General features: G+C 43.5%; 1 protein-coding gene across 1 annotated transcript in view; it reads left to right on the top strand.

Moving 5' to 3' along the window:
- COMP (cartilage oligomeric matrix protein) overlaps positions 1–20,449 on the top strand; it is a 52,400-nt gene that overhangs the window by 5,743 nt on the left and 26,208 nt on the right. The window contains exons 2-8 of the mRNA XM_081958681.1: positions 2,137–2,222; positions 6,782–6,833; positions 14,348–14,520; positions 15,871–16,008; positions 17,363–17,440; positions 18,721–18,879; positions 19,595–19,699. Coding sequence (XP_081814807.1) covers positions 2,137–2,222; positions 6,782–6,833; positions 14,348–14,520; positions 15,871–16,008; positions 17,363–17,440; positions 18,721–18,879; positions 19,595–19,699 — 791 coding nt within the window. The remainder of the gene's footprint in view (positions 1–2,136; positions 2,223–6,781; positions 6,834–14,347; positions 14,521–15,870; positions 16,009–17,362; positions 17,441–18,720; positions 18,880–19,594; positions 19,700–20,449) is intronic.

The raw sequence follows: 20,449 nt of genomic DNA, 5'->3' as shown, positions 1-20,449 counted from the left end.
TAATTCTGTGTGGAATTTCAGCTCCCAGAATTCCCCAGACAGCCATGGGAGTTGAAGTCCACACATCTTCACAACCACCACCAGCACTGCTACTACTCTACTACTACATAATAATAATAATAATAATAATAATAATAATAATAATAATAATAATAATAATAATAATAATAATAATAATAATAATAACAACAACAACAACAATAACAACAACAACAACAATAACAACAACAACAACAACAACAACAACAATAATAATAATAATAATAATACAATTGTATCACAGCGGCCAGTTGTTTCGCCAGATTTGGCATTGATTACTAGTCAGGCCCCACCCAGGGGCCTAGAACGTTGTAACGTATTTTCGTAATATACGTGCAGATCCAAGCAGTGCAGCTTTTTGCATTTGACTGATGGTGATTTTGTCAAGTTTTAACTGTTTTAAATGTAATTCCAGTGCTTTTGGAATAGCACCCAGTGTGCCGATTACCACTGGAATTACCACTGCTGGTTTGTGCCATAATCGTTGAATTTCAATTTTTAAGTCCTGGTATTTCGCAATTTTTTTCATGTTCCTTCTCGTTGACCCTGCTATCACCTGGTATTGCAATGTCTATGATTGTAATCTTATTTTTTCTCAACCAGTGTGATGTCTGGTGTGTTATGTGCCAGTATTTTGTCCGTTTGTATATGAAAATCCCATAGGATCTTGACCATCTGATTTTTGGTGACTTTTTCAGGCTTATGTTCCCACCAGTTTGTTGTTGTTTTAATATTATAATTTTTGCACACATTCCAGTGGATTATTTGTGCTACTGAATTGTGCCGCAATTTATAATCAGTCTGCATTATTATTATTATTATTATTATTATTATTATTATTATTATTATTATTATTATTATTATTATTATTATTATTATTATTATTATTATTATTATTATTATTATTATTATTATTATTGCATCAACAGAATTGTATCAAAGCGGACGGTTGTTTCGCCAGATTATTATTATTATTATTATTATTATTATTATTATTATTATTATTATTATTATTATTATTATTATTATTATTGCATCAACAGAATTGTATCAAAGCGGATGGTTGTTTCGCCAGATTATTATTATTATTATTATTATTATTATTATTATTATTATTATTATTATTATTATTATTATTATTATTGCATCAACAGAATTGTATCAAAGCGGACGGTTGTTTCGCTGGATTTTTTTATTATTATTATTATTATTATTATTATTATTATTATTATTATTATTATTATTATTATTATTATTATTATTATTATTATTATTATTATTATTATTTTGCAAACCTTGGGCAAATATGTATATTTTCCCAATCCCTTTTAGATGTTCTACTCCCCTCAAGAAGAAAATATAAGAAGCAGAGATTTTAAACATTTTACAGGTGGTCCTTCTTCATATAGCAACTGTCTGAAGTTACAACAGCACTGAAAAAAGTGACTTACAACCAGACCTCGCACTTACGACCATAGCAGAATCCTCTCAGTCACATGATCAAAAGTTGATTATTCCTAACCAGCTTTTGACAAGTTAAGTCAGTGGGGGAAACTGAAAAAAATGACTTACGACCAGAGCTCTGGTCTGCAGGACTGCAGGACTGACGGCCGGACACTCACACTTATGACCATAGCAGAATCCCCTCAGTCACGTGTTCAAGATTTGGCTGTTCCTAGCCAGCTTCTGGCAAACAAAGTCAGTAGGAGAAGCTGGATTCGCTTAAGGACTGCACATGATTCTCTTAACAACTGCAGTGGTTCATTTAACAACCATGACAAAAAGGTTGTAAAATTGGATGTGACTCACTTAACAACCACCTTGCAAGGCAATGGAAATTCTGGCCCCAGTTATGATCATAAATCAAAGAACACTTGTAAATCAAGTCCTGCTTTTGAGGCAGGAGCTCAGGGGGGAAAAAATCTATGCTGTGAAATTTCAGTCTTCCCCAACCGGTGCCCACATTGGTTGCAATAGATAAAATTCCACCCCTCAGGCTATGAAAATATGCAGGAATGAGGCGGGAAGTCTCGAGAAGAGCCACGTAGCTCCTCATAGCTGCTTTTTAACCCATTTAGCGTTTCTCTTCTGGTCTAGGAGGCGACCTCTCGCCCCAAATGCTAACGGAGATGAAGGAAACGAACAAGGCACTGAGAGAAATCAGAGAACTGCTAAAACAGCAGGTAAGAAGGAGAAAGGCGAGTCTTTCCTTTGCAAGTACCTTCATTTTTCACTGCAACGGAAGCCAAGCAGAGACCTGGTGTGTTTTTAAATTAACCCCCTCCTCTAAAATGGCTTGCTGGGAGTTCACTTGGGGAAAATATTACAGCAGCTACATATACAAAGCATTGAACGTGGGCTGAAATGAGTGGCTTGCAAGGTTCGCATGAAAGAAGGAACGATTAACACGTTAATGAGATAATTCAATACAATACAATAGCAGAGTTGGAAGGGACCTTGGAGGTCTTCTAGTCCAACCCCCTGCCTAGGCAGGAAACCCTATACCGTTTCAGACAAATAGCTATCCAGCATCTTCTTGGCTAAAATTTAAAAGAAAGTGAAGTTTCTTAGCCTTATATACTAAGTGGAATCTCCATAGGCAGGAGCAGTTTACCTTTGACAATGAAAATTCCGAGGCGGACAACTTCCGGCCTTCGTGCCCTACTCATAGATTTGCCTGAAGGACTCAGATGGCCGCTGCTGACCTTCTCTGGTCCCGCTGTGTCAGCCTGCCTCTTATGCAACGCCACATTCCTCTTTTCCTCCCGCTCTTGGCTGTGGCCTCTGCCTGCCAGCTAACTGGAAAAACAGACGGGCAGACCCCCGTGCCAGGACAAACTCCGGGCAGCAGCACAAGGGCTGGCGGGGCTGTGGGAGGGGATGGATGTGGGGAGGTGGCTGCCCTTTTGGCGTTCCACTCTTGCTTTGTCCTACATAAAATCTGCAGCAGTCCTGGGTAGCAGTTGGGGAGAATTCCAGAGGCAGTGCTGGATACTGGGGAGATCTTGTCTAGTCACCCACACATACTGCAATTCCCAGCACCCAGGCCATTTCTGTCAGCCTCGAGGGAATCGCTACTCGACAAACGGATTCAACTTTAAGACACACGGACTTCAACTTCCAGAATTCCCCAGCTAGCACGCTGGCTGAGGAATTCTGGAAGTTGAAGCCCATACATCTTTTAACGTTGAGATTGAGAAACACTGTGAAGTTTAGAGTCATCTTAGTCTAGGGCGGTAGAGCCTCCAAGCACAGAAACAGTCTACCTGAGGTTGGGAGGATTTCTGTAGATCGCCGAATGTTGAACTAGCTGGACTTTCATCAAGATCCAACAAGGCAGTTCTTTATCCCCATTCCATCCCATCCTCTCCTGCTTTTTCCATTGAGGATGACGATGTTATTCATTCAGTCGTGTCGGACTCTTGGCAATTCTGTAGGTCAGGCCCCTCTGCATCTTCTGATCTTTTTCCATTACACAATTTCATTTCCTTCTTTTCAACAGAAGGAAACTCACATGCAATCCCCACCTTTCCTTCTAACTATATGCATTCTGTAATCTCCTGTCTTTAAAAAAAAATACCCATATTTTTCGGAGTATAAGATGCACCTTTTTTCCTCTAAAAAGAGGCTGAAAATCTGGGTGAGTCTTATACACTGAATATAGCAATTTTTTGCCTCCCAAAGCCCCGCCCCCTTCACAAAAATGGCCGTGCATAGCTTGTAGGAGGCTTTCAGAGAGCTCCTGAGGGCTGGGGAGGGCAGAAATGAGCAAAAAAATGGGCCTTTTTTGCCCCCCCCCCCTAGCACCCAATAGCACTCTATAAGCCTCCATAAAGCTATGCATGCAATTTTTTGACAAAAAACGGGCCTGTTTTTGCAAAAAACGCGCTGTTTTTTGCTCGTTTTTGGCCCCCCAGGAGCACTGCTAGCCCCCGAAGGCTATTTCATGCCTTTTATTTGAAAAAAAAACCACGCCTGTTTTTGTCAAAAATGGGTCGTTTTGGGGGCATTTGCAGAGTGCAAAAACTTTTTTTTTCCTTTCGGAAAGCTCTTTAGGTAGAGTGGTTGATGAGAATTACATTGATCAAGTGCTGTGCCAGCAGAAACAAAGTTTTAGGTGCTATAGGTTGTCAGCTATTTCCTTCTCCAGCACATGGATAAATACACCTGGAAACATCTACCTACCTACCTACTCTCTTTCTCTCTCCCTCCCTCCCTACTTTTCTCTTTCTCTCTCTATCCCTCTATCTACCTACCTACCTACTGTATTTCTCTCTCTATCACTCTACCTACCTACCTTCCTTCCTACCTACCTACCTACCTACCTACCTACTGTATTTCTCTCTCTATCACTCTACCTACCTACCTACTCTCTCTCTCCCTACCTACCTACCTACTGTATTTCTCTCTCTCTCCCTCCCTCTATCTACCTATCTACTCTCTCTCTCCCTACCTATCTACTGTATTTCTCTCTCTCTTTTTCCTCTCTCTCTCTATCTATCTGGCTACCTACCTACTGTATTTCTCTCTCTCTCTCTCCATCTACCTACCTACTCTCTCTCTTCCTATCTACTGTATTTCTCTCTCTCTCTCTCTCCCTTTATCTACCTACCTACCTACTCTCTCCCCCTACCTACCTACTGTAGTTCTCTCTCTTTCTCTCCCTCTCTATCCCTCTATCTTTTTTTAAAAAATTGCCTCTCCAAAACCTTGGTGGGTCTTATACTCCACTGCATCTTATACTTCGAAAAATACGGAAACGTTTTAACAAACGCATTGCCCTTTTTTGTCCTGGGAAAGGACCAGGGGTGAGATTCAGCTGGTTCGGACTGGCTTGCGCGAACCGGTAGTTCCAGCTATCAGTTGGCCCCAGCCACCCGTCCCTGCACTAGTCTGTCATTATATTCCCTTTGTTTGAAGCCCAGCTGATAGGCCCGGCAGAGCGGATTTTACTCACCGGGGCTACAGTCGAAGGTAAGTTTTAGAACTGTTTTCAAATGCACTGTCCACGAACCGGTTGTAACACCGGTTGAATCCCACCACTGGAAAGGATACTTCTGTCCTCTCCAGCCTCCCTACCGGGAGTGGGGCAAGGAGGCTAACTCAGTCATCTTCTGTCCCTTTCTCCAACAACGTCTGGATTTGATTAAAGATCTGGGGAGGGGGGGGGTAACCCAAATTGTATGGGAAACATTTACACATTTACTAGAGAGCTAACTGTCTGCACTTTCACCAGATGAGATGGATGCTCACAAAGCCACCTTCGTTCCCCTGTACTCCTCAATCTTTCTTCAATTGAAGAAAGAGACCAGCCCAAGTCCTTGACTTACGACCATTTAATGATTGTTCATAGTTGCAACGGCAAAGAAAATAGTGACTTATGACTAGTTTTCAGACTTATGACCGTTGCAGCGTCCTCATGATCACGTGATTGTAATTCGGTGCTTGGTGGTTGGCATGTGTTTATGACAGTTTGCGACAACAAACAAAGGAAATAATTATCAATTTGGGGTTAGAGCTGGAAGATTGTTACCTGGTAGCTTGCAAGAGGAAACAGGAAATGTTAGTTTCTCTAAGCAACCTCTTTTCCAGATATCCATAAGAAATGCACGTTAATCAGTATAGGTGGTACCTTGTTCAACAGTAGTAACTGTGAGAGGATCTTGGAGTCCTAGTGGACAACCATTTAAATATGAGCCAGCGGCTGCCAAAAAAGCCAACACAGTTCTAGGCTACATCAACAGAGGGATAGAATCAAGATCACATGAAGTGTTAATACCACTTTATAAGGCCTTGGTAAGGCCACAATTGGAATACGGCGTTCAGTTTTGGTCCCCACGATGTAGAAAAGATGTGGAGACTCTAGAAAGTGTGCAGTGAAGAGCAACAAAGATGATTAGGGGACTGGAGACTAAAACATATGAAGAACAGTTGCAGGAACTGGGTATGTCTAGTTTAATAGAAAGAAGGACTAGGGGAGACATGATAGCAGTCTTCCAATATCTCAGGGGTTGCCACAAAGAAGAGGGAGTCAAACTATTCTCCAAGGCACCTGAGGGTGGAACAAGAAGCAATGGGTGGAAACTAATCAAGGAGAAAAGCAACTTAGAACTGAGGATAAATTTCCTGACAGTGAGAACAATTAATCAGTGGAACAGAAGTTGCCTCCAGAAGTTGTGAATGCCCCAACACTGGAAGTCTTTAAGAAGATGTTGGATAGCCATTTGTCTGGAACAGTATAGGGTTTCCTGCCTAGGCAGGGGGTTGGACTAGAAGACCTCCAATGTCCCTTCCAACTGTGCTATTGTATTGAATTGTATTGTATTGTAATCACAGGACATTTCCTATCTAACATCTGACCAGGTCTAATCCTGCTTAAATGTTCCAAACCCTGGAATAGAAGACAATATCTAGAGCTCAGAGCTGAACTTCAATGCTCTCTGAGCTCAGTATTTTGTTAGACATTTCATCACCCAACTAGGTAACATCACCAGAATGAGGGAGTGTGGGGTTTGTTTCTTGTTGATATACAGTAGCTTGGTGGGGTGTTGGTTTTCTTCTGATGGTACCTTGATTAAAGTGTTATTTTCTGCTTGTCTTGGAGTAACATTGGACAACAATCAAGCAGGATTAACACTAATTGTGGAGTAACAAACTTGGAAAAAACTTTCTTATTCTAAATAATACCAAGTTTTGCTGTTACTAAAGACTATGAACTTTTTCCGATTATGATTTTCCGCAGGTCAAAGAGATCACCTTTTTGAAGAACACCGTGATGGAGTGTGATGCCTGTGGTAAGTCCACTTGAAAAGCATTGTTGATTTTAAAACCCATGTTTTGAGTTTTGTAAAAAAATAATAATAATAATAATGAAAGGTTATCTTGGCCAGGCCCTCAGTCTTGAGTGTTATCACTTGGATGTTTCCTGCAGGAATTAGATGACAGAGAATCAGAGGTATTAAAACACTACCGTATTTTTCAGAGAATGAGACGCACTTTTCCCCTCAAAAAAGAGGCTGAAAATCTGGGTGTGTATTATACACTGAATACAGCATTTTTGGCCTCCCGAAACCCCGCCCACTTCACCAAAAATGGCCGTGCATAGCCTTTAGGAGGCTTCCAGAGAGCTTCTGGGGGCAGGGGAGGGCAGAAATGGGTGAAGAACTGACCATTTTTTGCTCAATTTCCCCCCCCCCAGCCCCTAGGAGTACTCTCTAAGCCTTCTAAAGGCTATGCATGCAATTTTTTTTGAAAAAAAACTGGCCAATTTTGCTCATTTTTTGGGGGGGGGGGCACCCCTCCCAGGAGCACTCTACAAGCCTCCTAAAAGGATATTCATGCCTTTTTTTGGGGGGGGGGGGAACCAGGCCTGTTTTCGCGAAAAACGGGCCGTTTTGGGGATGTTGCAGAGTGCAAAAACTTTATTTTTTTAAATTTGCCTCTTCAAAGCCTTGGTGCATCTTATACTCTGGTGCGTCTTATACTCCGAAAAAATAAGGTACTAAAAGCTGGCAAAAGTTAAGGGAGGAAGGATTCCGCAGCTAAGCCAGGTCTCAGATCAGAAACCTTTTTATCACTTTTTCCCCGAGTGAGATCTTGCATAGCTCTCACAAACTTTGCTTTGGTAGCACCATCAATGCTAGTGAGATTAAATCAGTGATGGCGAACATTTGCCGAAAAGGTTGAGCGACAACATTGCATGCGCCTTTATCAGAGCCACAGTCCTGGAAAGCCGAACTTCTGAGTTGTGGCGCGCATATGCACCCAACCATCAGCTGGCTGGCGTGCATGCGCAGGCCGCTTTTCGGCAGTGCTGTGCGCAAGAAAAGATCGTGTTCCGGAGAAGCCGAACTTCCGGGTTCTGTCCCACATGCGCACCCGACAATCAGCTGACCAGCACACATACACACACTGGTTTTCGGCATGGCTGCGTGCGCAAAGAACAGCTGATGGTTGTGCGTGCATGCTTGCCAGAAACCCAGAAGACAAACAGGCAAGGCTATGCGTGCCAGGCGACATGGCTTCACGTGCCACTTTGGGCACGCGTGCCATTGGTTCGCCATCACAGGTATAGGGCTTCCTGCCCGAGCAGGGGGTTGGATTAGAAGACCTCTAAGGTCCCTTTCAACTCTGTTATTCTGTTAGGAAGGAGTATTAGATATGTTCACTGCTTTGAGTTATTTACAAAAATAATAAAGGCAAGAAGTGGTGGGTTCCGGATCCCGTTCCAACCAGTACAGTTGGAACAGGCCCGGCATCGCCCACATGGATGCGGGAGGTGTGCGCACATGCATGGCACCCATGCATGCGTCGTACCTACCTGTGATGCCTCCGCAAGCCTCTGCAACGCTCCAACTGCTCAGCAGAGCGTCGCACAGGCATCGTATGCACCATGCGTGTGTGCGGAAGCACCAAAGGCTTAAAGGACAGGTAAGGAGCTCGGGCGGGCGGCCCCTCCGGAGCACCGTACTGGAACGGTATCCGATGCTCCGGGCAGGCTCCGGTATGCCCGTACTGGGGCGTACCGCCTGCAACCCACCACTGAAGGCAGGACATAAAATAATATAATAAAATAATACAATACAAAACAGTAAAATAAAATAGAAATAAACAAATAAAAAACTGACTTGCTTAGCAAAGGCAATTCGGGTCCCAATTGTGCTCATAGGCTGAGGATTACTGTACTATCTTTAAACGTATAAGAAATATATTCCGGCAGTATCTAAAATGATATTAAAAGATCTAAAATTCTGTAAAACACATCTGTCTAGCAGGAGCTTGGCTTACAGAGGACTGGTGGTTCTTACATGCTGCTGTGCAAAACACAGCCACATGTGTTCTGGCTATGCTATAAATGGCATTTCATCTGTAAGCAGCATCTGGAACCAGGCTGGGTCTAAGTGAGCAGGATATTTGCTAATCGGAGGGAGGATCCTGTTCATTGTAATCTGCAGAAGACGAAGAAGAAACAGCAACCTGGTGAAAAGCAGCAGAGAAACCCCCCCCCCCGGCCCCCTTTCTTTGCAATTTCCTCCCTGCCAAAGATTGAGCCATTTCCATTTAGGATCACAGTATTTGTCTCCCACTAATCAGCTGTGAATGCAGGAGAAGGTGCCTTATACTCGTTGATAAGATTAAATGGTTGAACAGGAAGGAATGAGCAAAAACATCAAAAGTTACAGACTTTCTTACTGCTAAGAATGGGTGCCTTTAAAGCAGGGGGGTCAAACTCAAGGCCCGCGGTGCTTCTGCCAGCAAAAACGGAGCTTGCGAGGGCCATGGGTGGCCCTCCGGAACTCCATTTTCACTGGCAGAGGATTTCAGGAGGCCGTCGCAGCTGAAAACGGAGCTTGGGAGCCTGTTTTCAGTGGCAAAGCGCTTGGCCTACCACAGGCGCCCCCGAGACGAGTGACTTCGAGTTGGCCACGCCCCCCACACTGAGGTCAAACACAACCCTGATGCAGGGGTGGGTTGCTGCCGGCATTACTGCTGGTTCGGTGCGCGCAAAACTGTGCACACTCTGCACGTGTGCGCATTTGCACATAAATAGATCTGTGCATGCGCAAAACATTAAAACAAGGAAAAAATGAAATTTGTGCAATGAAAATTGTTCTGCGCATGCGCAGAACCAAAAATAAAAATGGTGTCGTTGTATGAGAACCGGCTCAAGGGCATGGCAAGCCTGGGTCGCTACCTGTTCCAGTGACCCAGTCCACCAAACCACTACTGGTTCGTCCGAACTGGTCCGAACCAGTAGGAACCCACCACTGCTTTGATGCAGCCCTCAATGAAATCGAGTTTGAAACTCCTACTTTAAAGGCTGCCTGGTGGGGGTTTTGAGTTCAGGAGGTGCCAGAAAAGGCAAAATGCTAGCCACAGTGATGCAATCAAAGCCTGACTCCCCCTTTTAAAATATGCAATAAATGTGTAATAACTTTGGGAGACAAGAGGAAGGTACTACGAAGGAGGAGCCAACATCGCGATGATACGGACGTGCGGTCTCGATGTTCCGAGACCGCTGCCGATACGTTTGCTGCTGGATGGTCCAATCAGACCTAAACCGTCCCGTAGAGACGGTAAAGAGGAAGAATACGTCTTGCTGATCTCAGGGACACTGCACAGTCCCTGATCGATCCAAGAGAAGTTCTTCAAGCCGGCGACAAAAAGTCCAGCCACAGGCTGATGAAGTTGGGACGGCTCCGGAATGGAAGGGAAGTGGAAAGAGAAAGTGTGTCCATCTGGTGAGGAAACTTTACTGTTTTGGAAAAGACTGCCCGAAATTTTTTTAAAAGTTAAATTAAATCAGAAAGCAGAAGAAAACAAGTGGCAAAATTAACCTATATTGGATTGCTTTGGATAGTGTGTTTCTTTTTCTTTGTAATTCTACTTTGTGGATTGAAGTGCTCGCAACTTTTTTTATTTTTAAAGAGAACGGATCAGTTTTTCTTCTACTACTTTTTTATTTTTATTTTTTAATCTACGGATTAAAGTCTTCTTCTTTATTTCAACAAGAACTTTTATTTCTTGCTATTAATTCCATTTAAGAACTCTGTTTCTTTTAAGTTTGAAATAACATTAGAGAGTGGGAAGCAATATTGCCACTTGGAGGCTGGAGGCTTGAGTTTTTGAAACAATGCACTTTCTCTTTTCCTTTTGATCTCACTGACTTTGTATCTCGAGGCTTGGCAACTTGTTTATAAAAAGTGATAAGAAGCAAGGGCACGAGTTGTTTTTACAGGTGCATTTTGAGAGTCTTACTGGCAGTGGGAGAGAAAAAGAAACAGAACCTTCTTTTTTGAAGATCATAAATGAACTTGCGTTTAAGCTAATTTAATATAAGAAGCCTTGAAAGCCAGAGTGGCAGTATCTACCAGCTTGCCAAAATGGCACAATATTCAAAAGAAACAATATTTTTGCAAAACATCTTGGCTGGAATTCAAAATTTATTAGAAATAACAGAGAGAATTGAGAAGAAGATGGAAAAATTAGAGTTTATAGCAGCAAAAAATGATGGGGTCAGAGTCCCCAAAATTGAAGGGGAAAATGATTATAAAGACAAGACAACTGATTACTTTACCAGTGGAGTGAACGTGGTTGAAAGTGGGAAAAGGGGAGTATGGAAAAGGGAATTAGATCGACAGGAACTCTACCTCGGATTTCAAGGCATGGAAGAAGAAAAAAGAGGAAAAACGATGGATTTAAGGTGAGAAAACTTCTCAGAAGCACGATTGACAACCAAAGATAAGATGATTAAAATAGCAGATGGAGGGCATTGAGATTACTTACGTGACGCTACAAGCAACAACCTGTGGAGAGAAGTCCACAAAAATTTTATTAAGGAAATAAATAGATCAATTCCACAAATGACAAAAGAAATAAGACTGCATTATTACTGGAAGGACACAGGCTGATATATGAAAGTTGATAATAAAAAAATTAGTTAACTTTAGTAATTAGTGATTAGTAATTTAGTAATCTCTAGAGTGCTATGTTAAATAAATAATTGGTAAGGATAATAAGGTACATACATGTGTTGGTTTGATGAGAGGAAATTTGATATAATTAGCTAATGAATTTGTGTTAATAAATAATAACTATAACAATAACAATGAAATGACAAGGGATATAGTGAACAATATATATATGTACTGGTTTAATAAAAGGAATTGGGATCTAAATTGTAAACAGCGATGTTTACAATTTGGAAAGGAGGATTAGAAACCTTGTTATCAAACATAATTAATTTTTACTTAGAACATGCTATAAAGGGGTAATGTTATTAGATGATATTAGAAATAATTAATGAAATGCTACTATATGGTTGTGTTTTTAATTTTGGACTATTTCATGCAAAAGGATGTTAAACAACCACAGTCAAATGAGAAGCGTGGTATGTTGATAGTAAGATATATAAAGATTTTTGATTTAAAATACATAATGTGATTTGAATAAGTAATGACTGTGGAAGAGATGCATGAAAGTTATTTGTAACCAATCGACACACTTCTACAATATGATTAGTGAGTAGTAATTTAGTAATTCTTAGAGTGATATGTTAAATAAATACCGTATTTATCGGCGTATAACACGCACTTTCCCCCCCGAAAAATAGGAGGCAAATGATGTATGCGTGTTATACGCCGATATACGCCAGGCGATATACGCCAGGTGCACAGAAAAGGATCACGGAGCGCTTCGCCCCAAAAGCAGCTGCTTTTCTGTGCGCCTGGCGTTTAAAACATCCGGCTATCTATCTAAACGCCAGGCGCACAGAAAAGGATCGCGGAGCGCTTCGCCCCAACAGCAGCTGTTTAGATAGATAGCCGGATGTTTTAAACGCCAGGCGCACAGAAAAGCAGCTGCTGTTGGGGCGAAGTGCTCCGCGATCCTTTTCTGTGCGCCTGGCGTTTAGATAGATAGCCGGATGTTTTAAACGCCAGGCGCACAGAAAAGCAGCTGCTTTTGGGGCGAAGCGCTCCGCGATCCTTTTCTGTGCGCCTGGCGTTTAGATAGATAGCCGGATGTTTTAAACGCCAGGCGCACAGAAAAGGATCGCGGAGCGCTTCGCCCCAAAAGCAGCTGCTTTTCTGTGCGCCTGGCATTTAAAACATCCGGCTATCTATCTAAACGCCAGGCGCACAGAAAAGGATCGCGGAGCGCTACTCAGCGGGGTGTGGGCGAGAGGAGGAGAGAATGGATGAGCCGTCTCTCCTCTCCCAGACACCCGACTAAAACACTTTCTTTCGCCCGCGGAAGAGCTCGGGCGGGCGAAAGGAAGCGCTTTAGACAGCGGGGTGTGGGTGAGAGGAGGAGAGAATGGATGAGCCGTCTCTCCTCTCCCCGGACTCCCGACTAAAAGTTAATTAAAAAAAGGAAGGAGGGAAGGATGGAACTGGAAGGGAGGCAGGGAAGGAGGGAGGGAGAAAGGAAGGATAGGAGGATAGGGAAAGAGGAAAGAAGGCAGGCAGGCAGAAGGGAGGGAGGTGCAAGGAAGGAAGGAAGCATAGATAAGCAGGAGGGAAAGAAGGCAGGCAGGCAGGAGGAAAGAGGAAGGAGGGAACTGGAAGGGAGGCAGGAAGGAAGGGAAGGAGGAAGGGAGGGTGGAAGATAGTAGCAGTGAAAGCAGCAGTGTTCATAGTTGCTTTTACTGTCCTTTTACATTATTTACCTTATAAGTGGTAATAATATTAATAAAAAAAAAGTTCTGAGCTACCCTTATTTTGCTTCAAAGTTCTTTATTTGAAATTTAATTTTTTTTCCTGAAATTTCCCTCTTAAAATGAAGGTGCGTGTTATACGCCTGTGCGTGTTATACGCCGATAAATACGGTAATTGATAATGATAACAAGCTACACAAATGTGTTGGTTTGAAGAGAAGGAACTTGATATAATTAGCGAATGAATTTCTATTAATAAATAACAATTATAATAATAACAATGAAATGACAAGGGATATAGTTAACAATATATATATATATATATATGTACCGGCTCAATAAAAGGAATTGGGATACAAATAGTAAACAGGAACTTGGAAAAGAAGATTATAAATTTTGTTATCAATCACACTTAATTCTTACTTAGAACATGTTATAAAGGTGTAATGTTATGATATTAGAAATAATTAATGAAATGTCACTATGTGTTTTTAATTTTGGATTATTTCATACAAAAGGACGTTAAAACAATTATAGTCAAATGAGAATTGTGGGAGGTTGATAGTAAGATATATATATATATAAAGATTTTTGATTTAAAATATACAATGTGATATGAACTATAAGTAATGACTGTGGAAGAGATGCACGAAAGTTATTTGTAACCAGTCTACACACTTCTACAATATGTAACGAAAGATGATTTTTTTTTCTGTGTTGTGTTTGTCTGTTTAACCAAAAATAGAAATAAAAATATTTTCAATGAAAAAAGGAAAAGAGGAAGATACTACAGCCATGGAGACAGTCAAACAAGAGAAATCTCAGTCCATAGAAGGAATGGGGAACTTAGTTTTCTGGAGAATAAAAGTTAAGGAGGGAAGAAATACTTTTAGACTTGCAAGGTTGCTAGAGATGGTAGAGTTAGTACATTTTTGTTTCTTCATTACTCGGAAAGGGAAGGAGAAGGGGGGGAAGGAGGAGGAGAAGGAAAGGGAGAAGAAAGGAGAAGAGGAGAAGGAGGAGGAGAAGAAAGAAAGAAAGAAAGAAAGAAAGAAAGAAAGAAGAAGGAATAAAAGGGTCTGGCTAACTATGCAAGCAATCACAACAATAATAATAAGGAAGGTGGTCAAATCCTTTTTTTTCTCTCTCCAGGCTTGAGTACGGGAGTGATAGGCCCTGGGATCAGTGTGATTGATTTGAACCACTGTTCTCCTAATCCGTGCTTCCCGGGGGTCACCTGCACCAACACCCGGACCAGTTTCCATTGTGGATCCTGCCCTCTGGGTTACACAGGCAACGGGACTCACTGCACGGACATTAATGAGGTCAGGATCTTCACCAACAACCAGGAGACTCCAGAAAGAAAGGGTTGAGATTGGGGGTGGGAGGGGAGCTGGCTGTTTTGCAGGGTCAGAGAGCCTTTCTTGGATCTGAGCCAGATTTTTTTCCCTCTGGAAGAAAAATAGGAAATTTCTGACTGTCCCTTAAACCAGGAGATTGTGAGTTCTAGTCCGCCCTTAGACATGAAAACCAGCTAGATTACTTTGGGCCAATCACCTGGAGCCTGTGAGTTCTAGTTCCGCCTTAGGCATGAAAACTGGCTGGGTGATTTTGGGCCAATCACCTGGAGCCTGTGAGTTCTAGTTCCGCCTTAGGCATGAAAACTGGCTGGGTGATTTTGGGCCAATCCCCTGGAGTCTGTGGGTTCTAGTCCTGCCTTAGGTATGAAAACTGGCTGGGTGATTTTGGGCCAATCACCTGGAGCCTGTGAGTTCTAGTTCCGCCTTAGGCATGAAAACTGGCTGGGTGATTTTGGGCCAATCCCCTGGAGTCTGTGGGTTCTAGTCCTGCCTTAGGTATGAAAACTGGCTGGGTGATTTTGGGCCAATCACCTGGAGCCTGTGAGTTCTAGTTCCGCCTTAGGCATGAAAACTGGCTGGGTGATTTTGGGCCAATCCCCTGGAGTCTGTGGGTTCTAGTCCTGCCTTAGGTATGAAAACTGGCTGGGTGATTTTGGGCCAATCACCTGGAGCCTGTGAGTTCTAGTTCCGCCTTAGGCATGAAAACTGGCTGGGTGATTTTGGGCCAATCCCCTGGAGTCTGTGGGTTCTAGTCCTGCCTTAGGTATGAAAACTGGCTGGGTGATTTTGGGCCAATCACCTGGAGTCTGTGGGTTCTAGTCCCGCCTTAGGTATGAAAACTGGCTGGGTGACTTTGGGCCAATCACCTGGAGTCTGTGAGTTCTAGACCCGCCTTAGGCATGAAAACTGGCTGGGTGACTTTGGGCCAATCTCCAGGGGACTGAGTTCTAGTCCCGTCTTAGGCATTATTCCAGAGAATCAAGTTCTGGAAAACATGGAGGTTTTTGGCTTCCCAGCCAATAGCATCCCACCCCACTTGTGGGCCAAAGAGATTCAAGATGGCTTTAAGCCACGGTCTTGAGCTTTGCTGGCTGGGGAATTCTGGGAGTCGGAAGTCCTCCAGGCTTAAAGTTGCCAAGGTTGGAGACCCCTGTTTGAAGCTACTTTATAGTTCTTTCAGGTGACTGGGGTCCAGGTAGGGACATCCTGCCCATCTCAGGAATGCCCACTCCCAACAGGGCATCTGAATGGTGTGTGGACAGCCAAGCCACAGTTGCCCTGTCGGTCCCCAACGCATGCCACTTCTCTTTGCAGTGCACAGCCAACCCCTGCTTCCCCAGAGTCCGCTGCATCAACACGGCGCCTGGTTTCCACTGTGAGTCATGTCCTCCTGGCTACAGAGGACCAGCGCTGGAAGGAGTCGGCTTAGCGTTTGCCAGGGCCAAGAAGCAGGTAACAAGGATCTTCTCTCCCCCGGGCGCGAATTTGTGACATTGGCAGCACACGCAAGTAGTCCTCGACTTACGACCATAAGTCACGTCAGTCGTTAAGTGGGTCACCACATGACCGCAACTGATTTTATTACCACTTGTGTAGTGGTTGTTAAATTAAATCAATTGACTGGAAAGTTTCTGGCGAAAAAAATGCAAATTGTAAATTGTGGTCACATCACTGAGGATGCTACAAATGGCCACAGATATGAGCCAGTTCCTGAGTGCCCCTAATGTGATCATGTGACCTTAGCGGGGGTGGGGTGGGGGCAGCCATTTCAAACTTCAAATATGAGTTAGAAGTAGCCCTGGGGAGATTTGTTTGCTATGGGTGGTTTTTTTTGTCAGAAAATAGAAAGAAATTTCATGCATCACAATCAAGTCACAGTGGGATGTTGCAAAGGGCAAAGCCAATTGGTTGCTGAGCACACAAAATGCAGTCACATGACCATGGGGAGAGGGTTGGCCTGGCTATTGAAACTTTTGAGGATTCATTGTGAACTTGAACAGTCGCTAAATTTGAACAATCACTAATTTGAACAACCACTAAGTCATAGATCAGGCCGTCCTTGATTTACAACCACAACTGAGCTCAAAATGTTTGTTGCTCAGTGAGACAGTTAAGTGACTTTTGCTCCATGTTATCACCTTTCTTAAGGGACGCAGTGGTTCAGCGGCTAAGAATGGTTGGCAGTTCAAATCCCAAGTACTGCGTAATGGAGTGAGCTCCCATTACTTGTCCCAGCTTCTGCCAACCTAGCAGTTCAAAAGCACATAAAAAAATGCAAGTAGAAAAATAGGAACCACCTTTGGTGGGAAGGTAACAGCATTCTGTGCGCCTTCAGCGTTTAGTCATGCCGGCCACATGACCACGGAGACGTCTTTGGACAGCGCTGGCTCTTCAGCTTTGAAACGTTCCCCCCCTAGAGTCGGGAACAACTAGCACATATGTGCGAGGGGAACATTTACCTTTACCTTATCACCTTTCCTGCAACAGTTGTTAAGTGAATCACTACAATTTTTAAGTTAGTAACATGGTTGCTAAGTGAATCTGGCTTCCCTGTTGACTTTGCCGGTCAGAAGGTCACCAAAGGGGATTGCATGACCCCGGGACACTGCAACCGTCATAAATACGAACCATTTGCCCAGTGTCTGAATTTTGATCGTGTGTTCATGGGGGAGGCTGGAACGGTGTGAAAATTTGTCATAATTAAGTCATTTTTTTCAGTGTTGTTGTAACTTTCAATGAAGGGTTGTAAGCCTTGTTCCCATCCAGCCCTTCCTCCTGATCCGTGTGTGTGTGTTTTGCCAAACAGATCTGTAATGATGTCAACGAATGCGAGGAAGGGACGGCCAGACACTGCGTGGCAAATTCCATCTGCATTAACACTCCGGTAACTGTCCTTCACCACTCTGTCACATACCTTCTCAGACCTGGACTTTATTACCTCCAGAGTGGGTGGGGAAAAATTGGACCAGCCTTCTCCAACCTGGAGTCCCCCCCATCCCCCATATGTCCTTCCTTCTTCTTGCAATTTGATCTTTGTGGGTTGCTTAGCTTTCCAAGATTAGCGGATCTCATCTAAGAGCCACCAGCTGCAGGCAAGTGTTCTGACTCACTGCTTCCATCCCATTGATGTTTCAGAGGAGAAGGTCTGGTGTCCAGCCAGCCACACTGGCCTAAACATCCTGTTGTGTCTGTGTTTGGATGAGCATCAGAATGCACGTCCCATCGTAAGGCGAGAATGGCTCCCAGAGTTGGATATAAGTTCACTGAAAACCAGGGAAAGAATCTTTTGAGTTTTGGTTCCATTTGCGCATGTGCTGCAACGGAGCCAGCGAGATTGTAGGAATCTCAGAGCATTATCACCCTTTGGGATGCTTTAATCCAACCTGGGCAACTTTAAGACTTGTGGACTTCAAGTCCCAGAATTCCCCAGCTAAGCTTGGCTGGCTGGGGAATTCTGGGTGTTGAAGTCCACAAGTCTTAAAGTTCCCAAGGTTAGACTCCCCTGCTTTCAACAAACAATGGTTATTTTAAATAAATAACCAGTAGAATGGTTTTCCTCCAGAGGTTGTAGGTGCTTCAAAACATGGCAGGTTTTTAAGAAGAGATTGGGCAACCATTTATCTCTCATGGTATAAGGCAGTGATGGTGAACCTTTTCAGCACCGAGTGCCAAAACCAGAATGTGCACGCATGCACCAGAGCACCAGAAACCCAAAGATCAGCTGGCCAACGTGCGCCTGCCTGTTTTTTGGCCATTTTTGCCCATTTTCAGGCTGTTGGGGGCCAAAAACAGCATGAAAAACAGCATGAAAATGGCCCGAAATATGGCCCAGAAAATGGCCCAAGAAACAGCCTGAAAACAGCCTATTTTGGGGGCGGTTTTGTGGCCGGTTTCCAGAGCCGTGAAGACCAGTTGGTGATGGTGTGTATGCCCACAGAGAGGGCCATCACAGGTATAAGGTTTCCTGCTTGAGTAGGGGGTGGACTAGAAGACCTCCAAGTTCCCTTCCAACTCTGTTATTTTATAAAGGATGGAAAAGATGGAGAGAACGTGAAGGTGGAGAGAAGGTTTCAGAAGAGTAAACGAGCTGGTTCCACCCTTCTGTTGTGGGGGGAGGAGATGAAGGCCAATCCAGACGGTTGACTACCCCATTTCCTCCTGCAGGGCTCCTATAAATGTGGGGCATGCAAGAGTGGCTTTGAAGGGGATCAGAGTTCTGGCTGCCAGATCAAGGCCAAGCGACGTTGCCCCAATGGTCAACCAAGTCCTTGTCATGAGAAAGCAGAGTGCATTGTCGAGCGGGACGGGACTCTCATCTGCCAGGTGAGTTGGAGGTTTTCTCTGGTTCCTCACCAACTTCTCAAATAGTCCTAAGATTTGGGGAACGGATGTTGTCGTTTCTCAGTTGCGAATGGTGGAAAGGCCTGGGTTTGTTTACTCAGAACCTAGTCAATACTGGAGCATACTTTGTCTCTGCAGTACCGAGTGCCTTTGAGTGCAGAAGATGTCAAATTCCAGCCAGAATCCATCTGTAGAGCAGATGTATTAACCTCTAGGTCACAGGTTCTCCTAGCTTTGTCAGCTGTACCAGGGGGGAGATTAAGTGTTTTTCCGGTCTATCAGGGCAACCTGGTCTACCCAAATATGAGATGGAGCATACTGCTTCTGCTTTCTGAGCTTGGTTGTTTTCTTGCAGACATTTCATTACCCAACCAGGTAACATCACCAGTGCTACATGTTACCTATTGAGTAATGAAATCCAAGGTTACCTGGATGAAAATAACCAAGCTCAGAGATCATCAAGGACTCCACAATTCAACCCTGAACTACAAATGTTCTCTTTTCTTGGTAATTCAGGGCTTGATCAAGTCCTTGTTCCCATGTGATGGTGATAGTGAGGAGGATTTGAATTTGGTCCCCACTTCCCTAGCAGGACTTTCCCATATCTAGGTCTGTCCCAATTTAGAGCCATTTTTTTTTTGGTATTTCTCTTGGGAGATGGTCAAGGATGGGCATTCACGATTCCTTCTGCTTCTAGTGCATCGTCGGATGGGCAGGAAATGGCCATATTTGTGGAAGAGATACTGACATTGATGGGTTTCCAGACGAGAAGCTTCGTTGCAATGATGAAAAGTGTCAGAAGGTAAGAGACCGTCTTTTGAGTTAGGGTCCTCAGCACATGGATTGAAAGACTTCTGGTTTCATCCATTTCTCCGGCTATGGTGGGGATCAAAATAAGAGGCTGAGACCCTAGAAAGAGTCCAGAGAAGAGCAACGATGATGATAAAGTATCTGGAGACTATATAATAATAATAATAATAATAATAAATTTGGATTTATTAGCCGCTCCCTTTCCAAGTAGGACTCGGGGCGGCGTACAATGGAGCATAAAACATAAAAAATATATAACAACACCAAACGTACATACATACACAACATACCTACATACATACACGGAGGAGGAAACAGGTTACATCAATAGACAGTTAAAAATCAACTTTAAAATACCCCAATTGTAAAAACCCAATAAAAATTAATATTTAAGGACAATTTAAAAACAGTTTGGAGGAATGGGAAAATTACGATTGCGATTGAGCCAGGCCGGATAATTGAAAGAGGTGGGTCTTCAGCTGTACACGGAAGGAGCGGAGATCGGAAGTAATCCTGATGTCACGGGGGAGGTCATTCCACAGGGCTGGGCCCATCACAGAGAAGGCTCTGCTCCTGAGTGTCGCCCCCCGACACTGTTTGGCGGACGGCACCCGGAGAAGTCCCTCTCTGTGTGCGCGAATTATATAATATGATAACGATTGAGATAACTAGGTATGTCTAACCCAGTTGTTTCCAAACCTTGACAGCTTGAAGTTGGATGGATTTCAGCCCCCAGAATCCC

This window comes from Natrix helvetica, assembly GCF_964273705.1.
Source record: "Natrix helvetica genome assembly, chromosome: 1".
In the NCBI taxonomy this organism is placed as follows: Eukaryota; Metazoa; Chordata; class Lepidosauria; order Squamata; family Natricidae; genus Natrix; species Natrix helvetica.
Note: the sequence above shows the minus strand (reverse complement) of the source record. Positions and strands in the feature narration are given on the sequence as shown.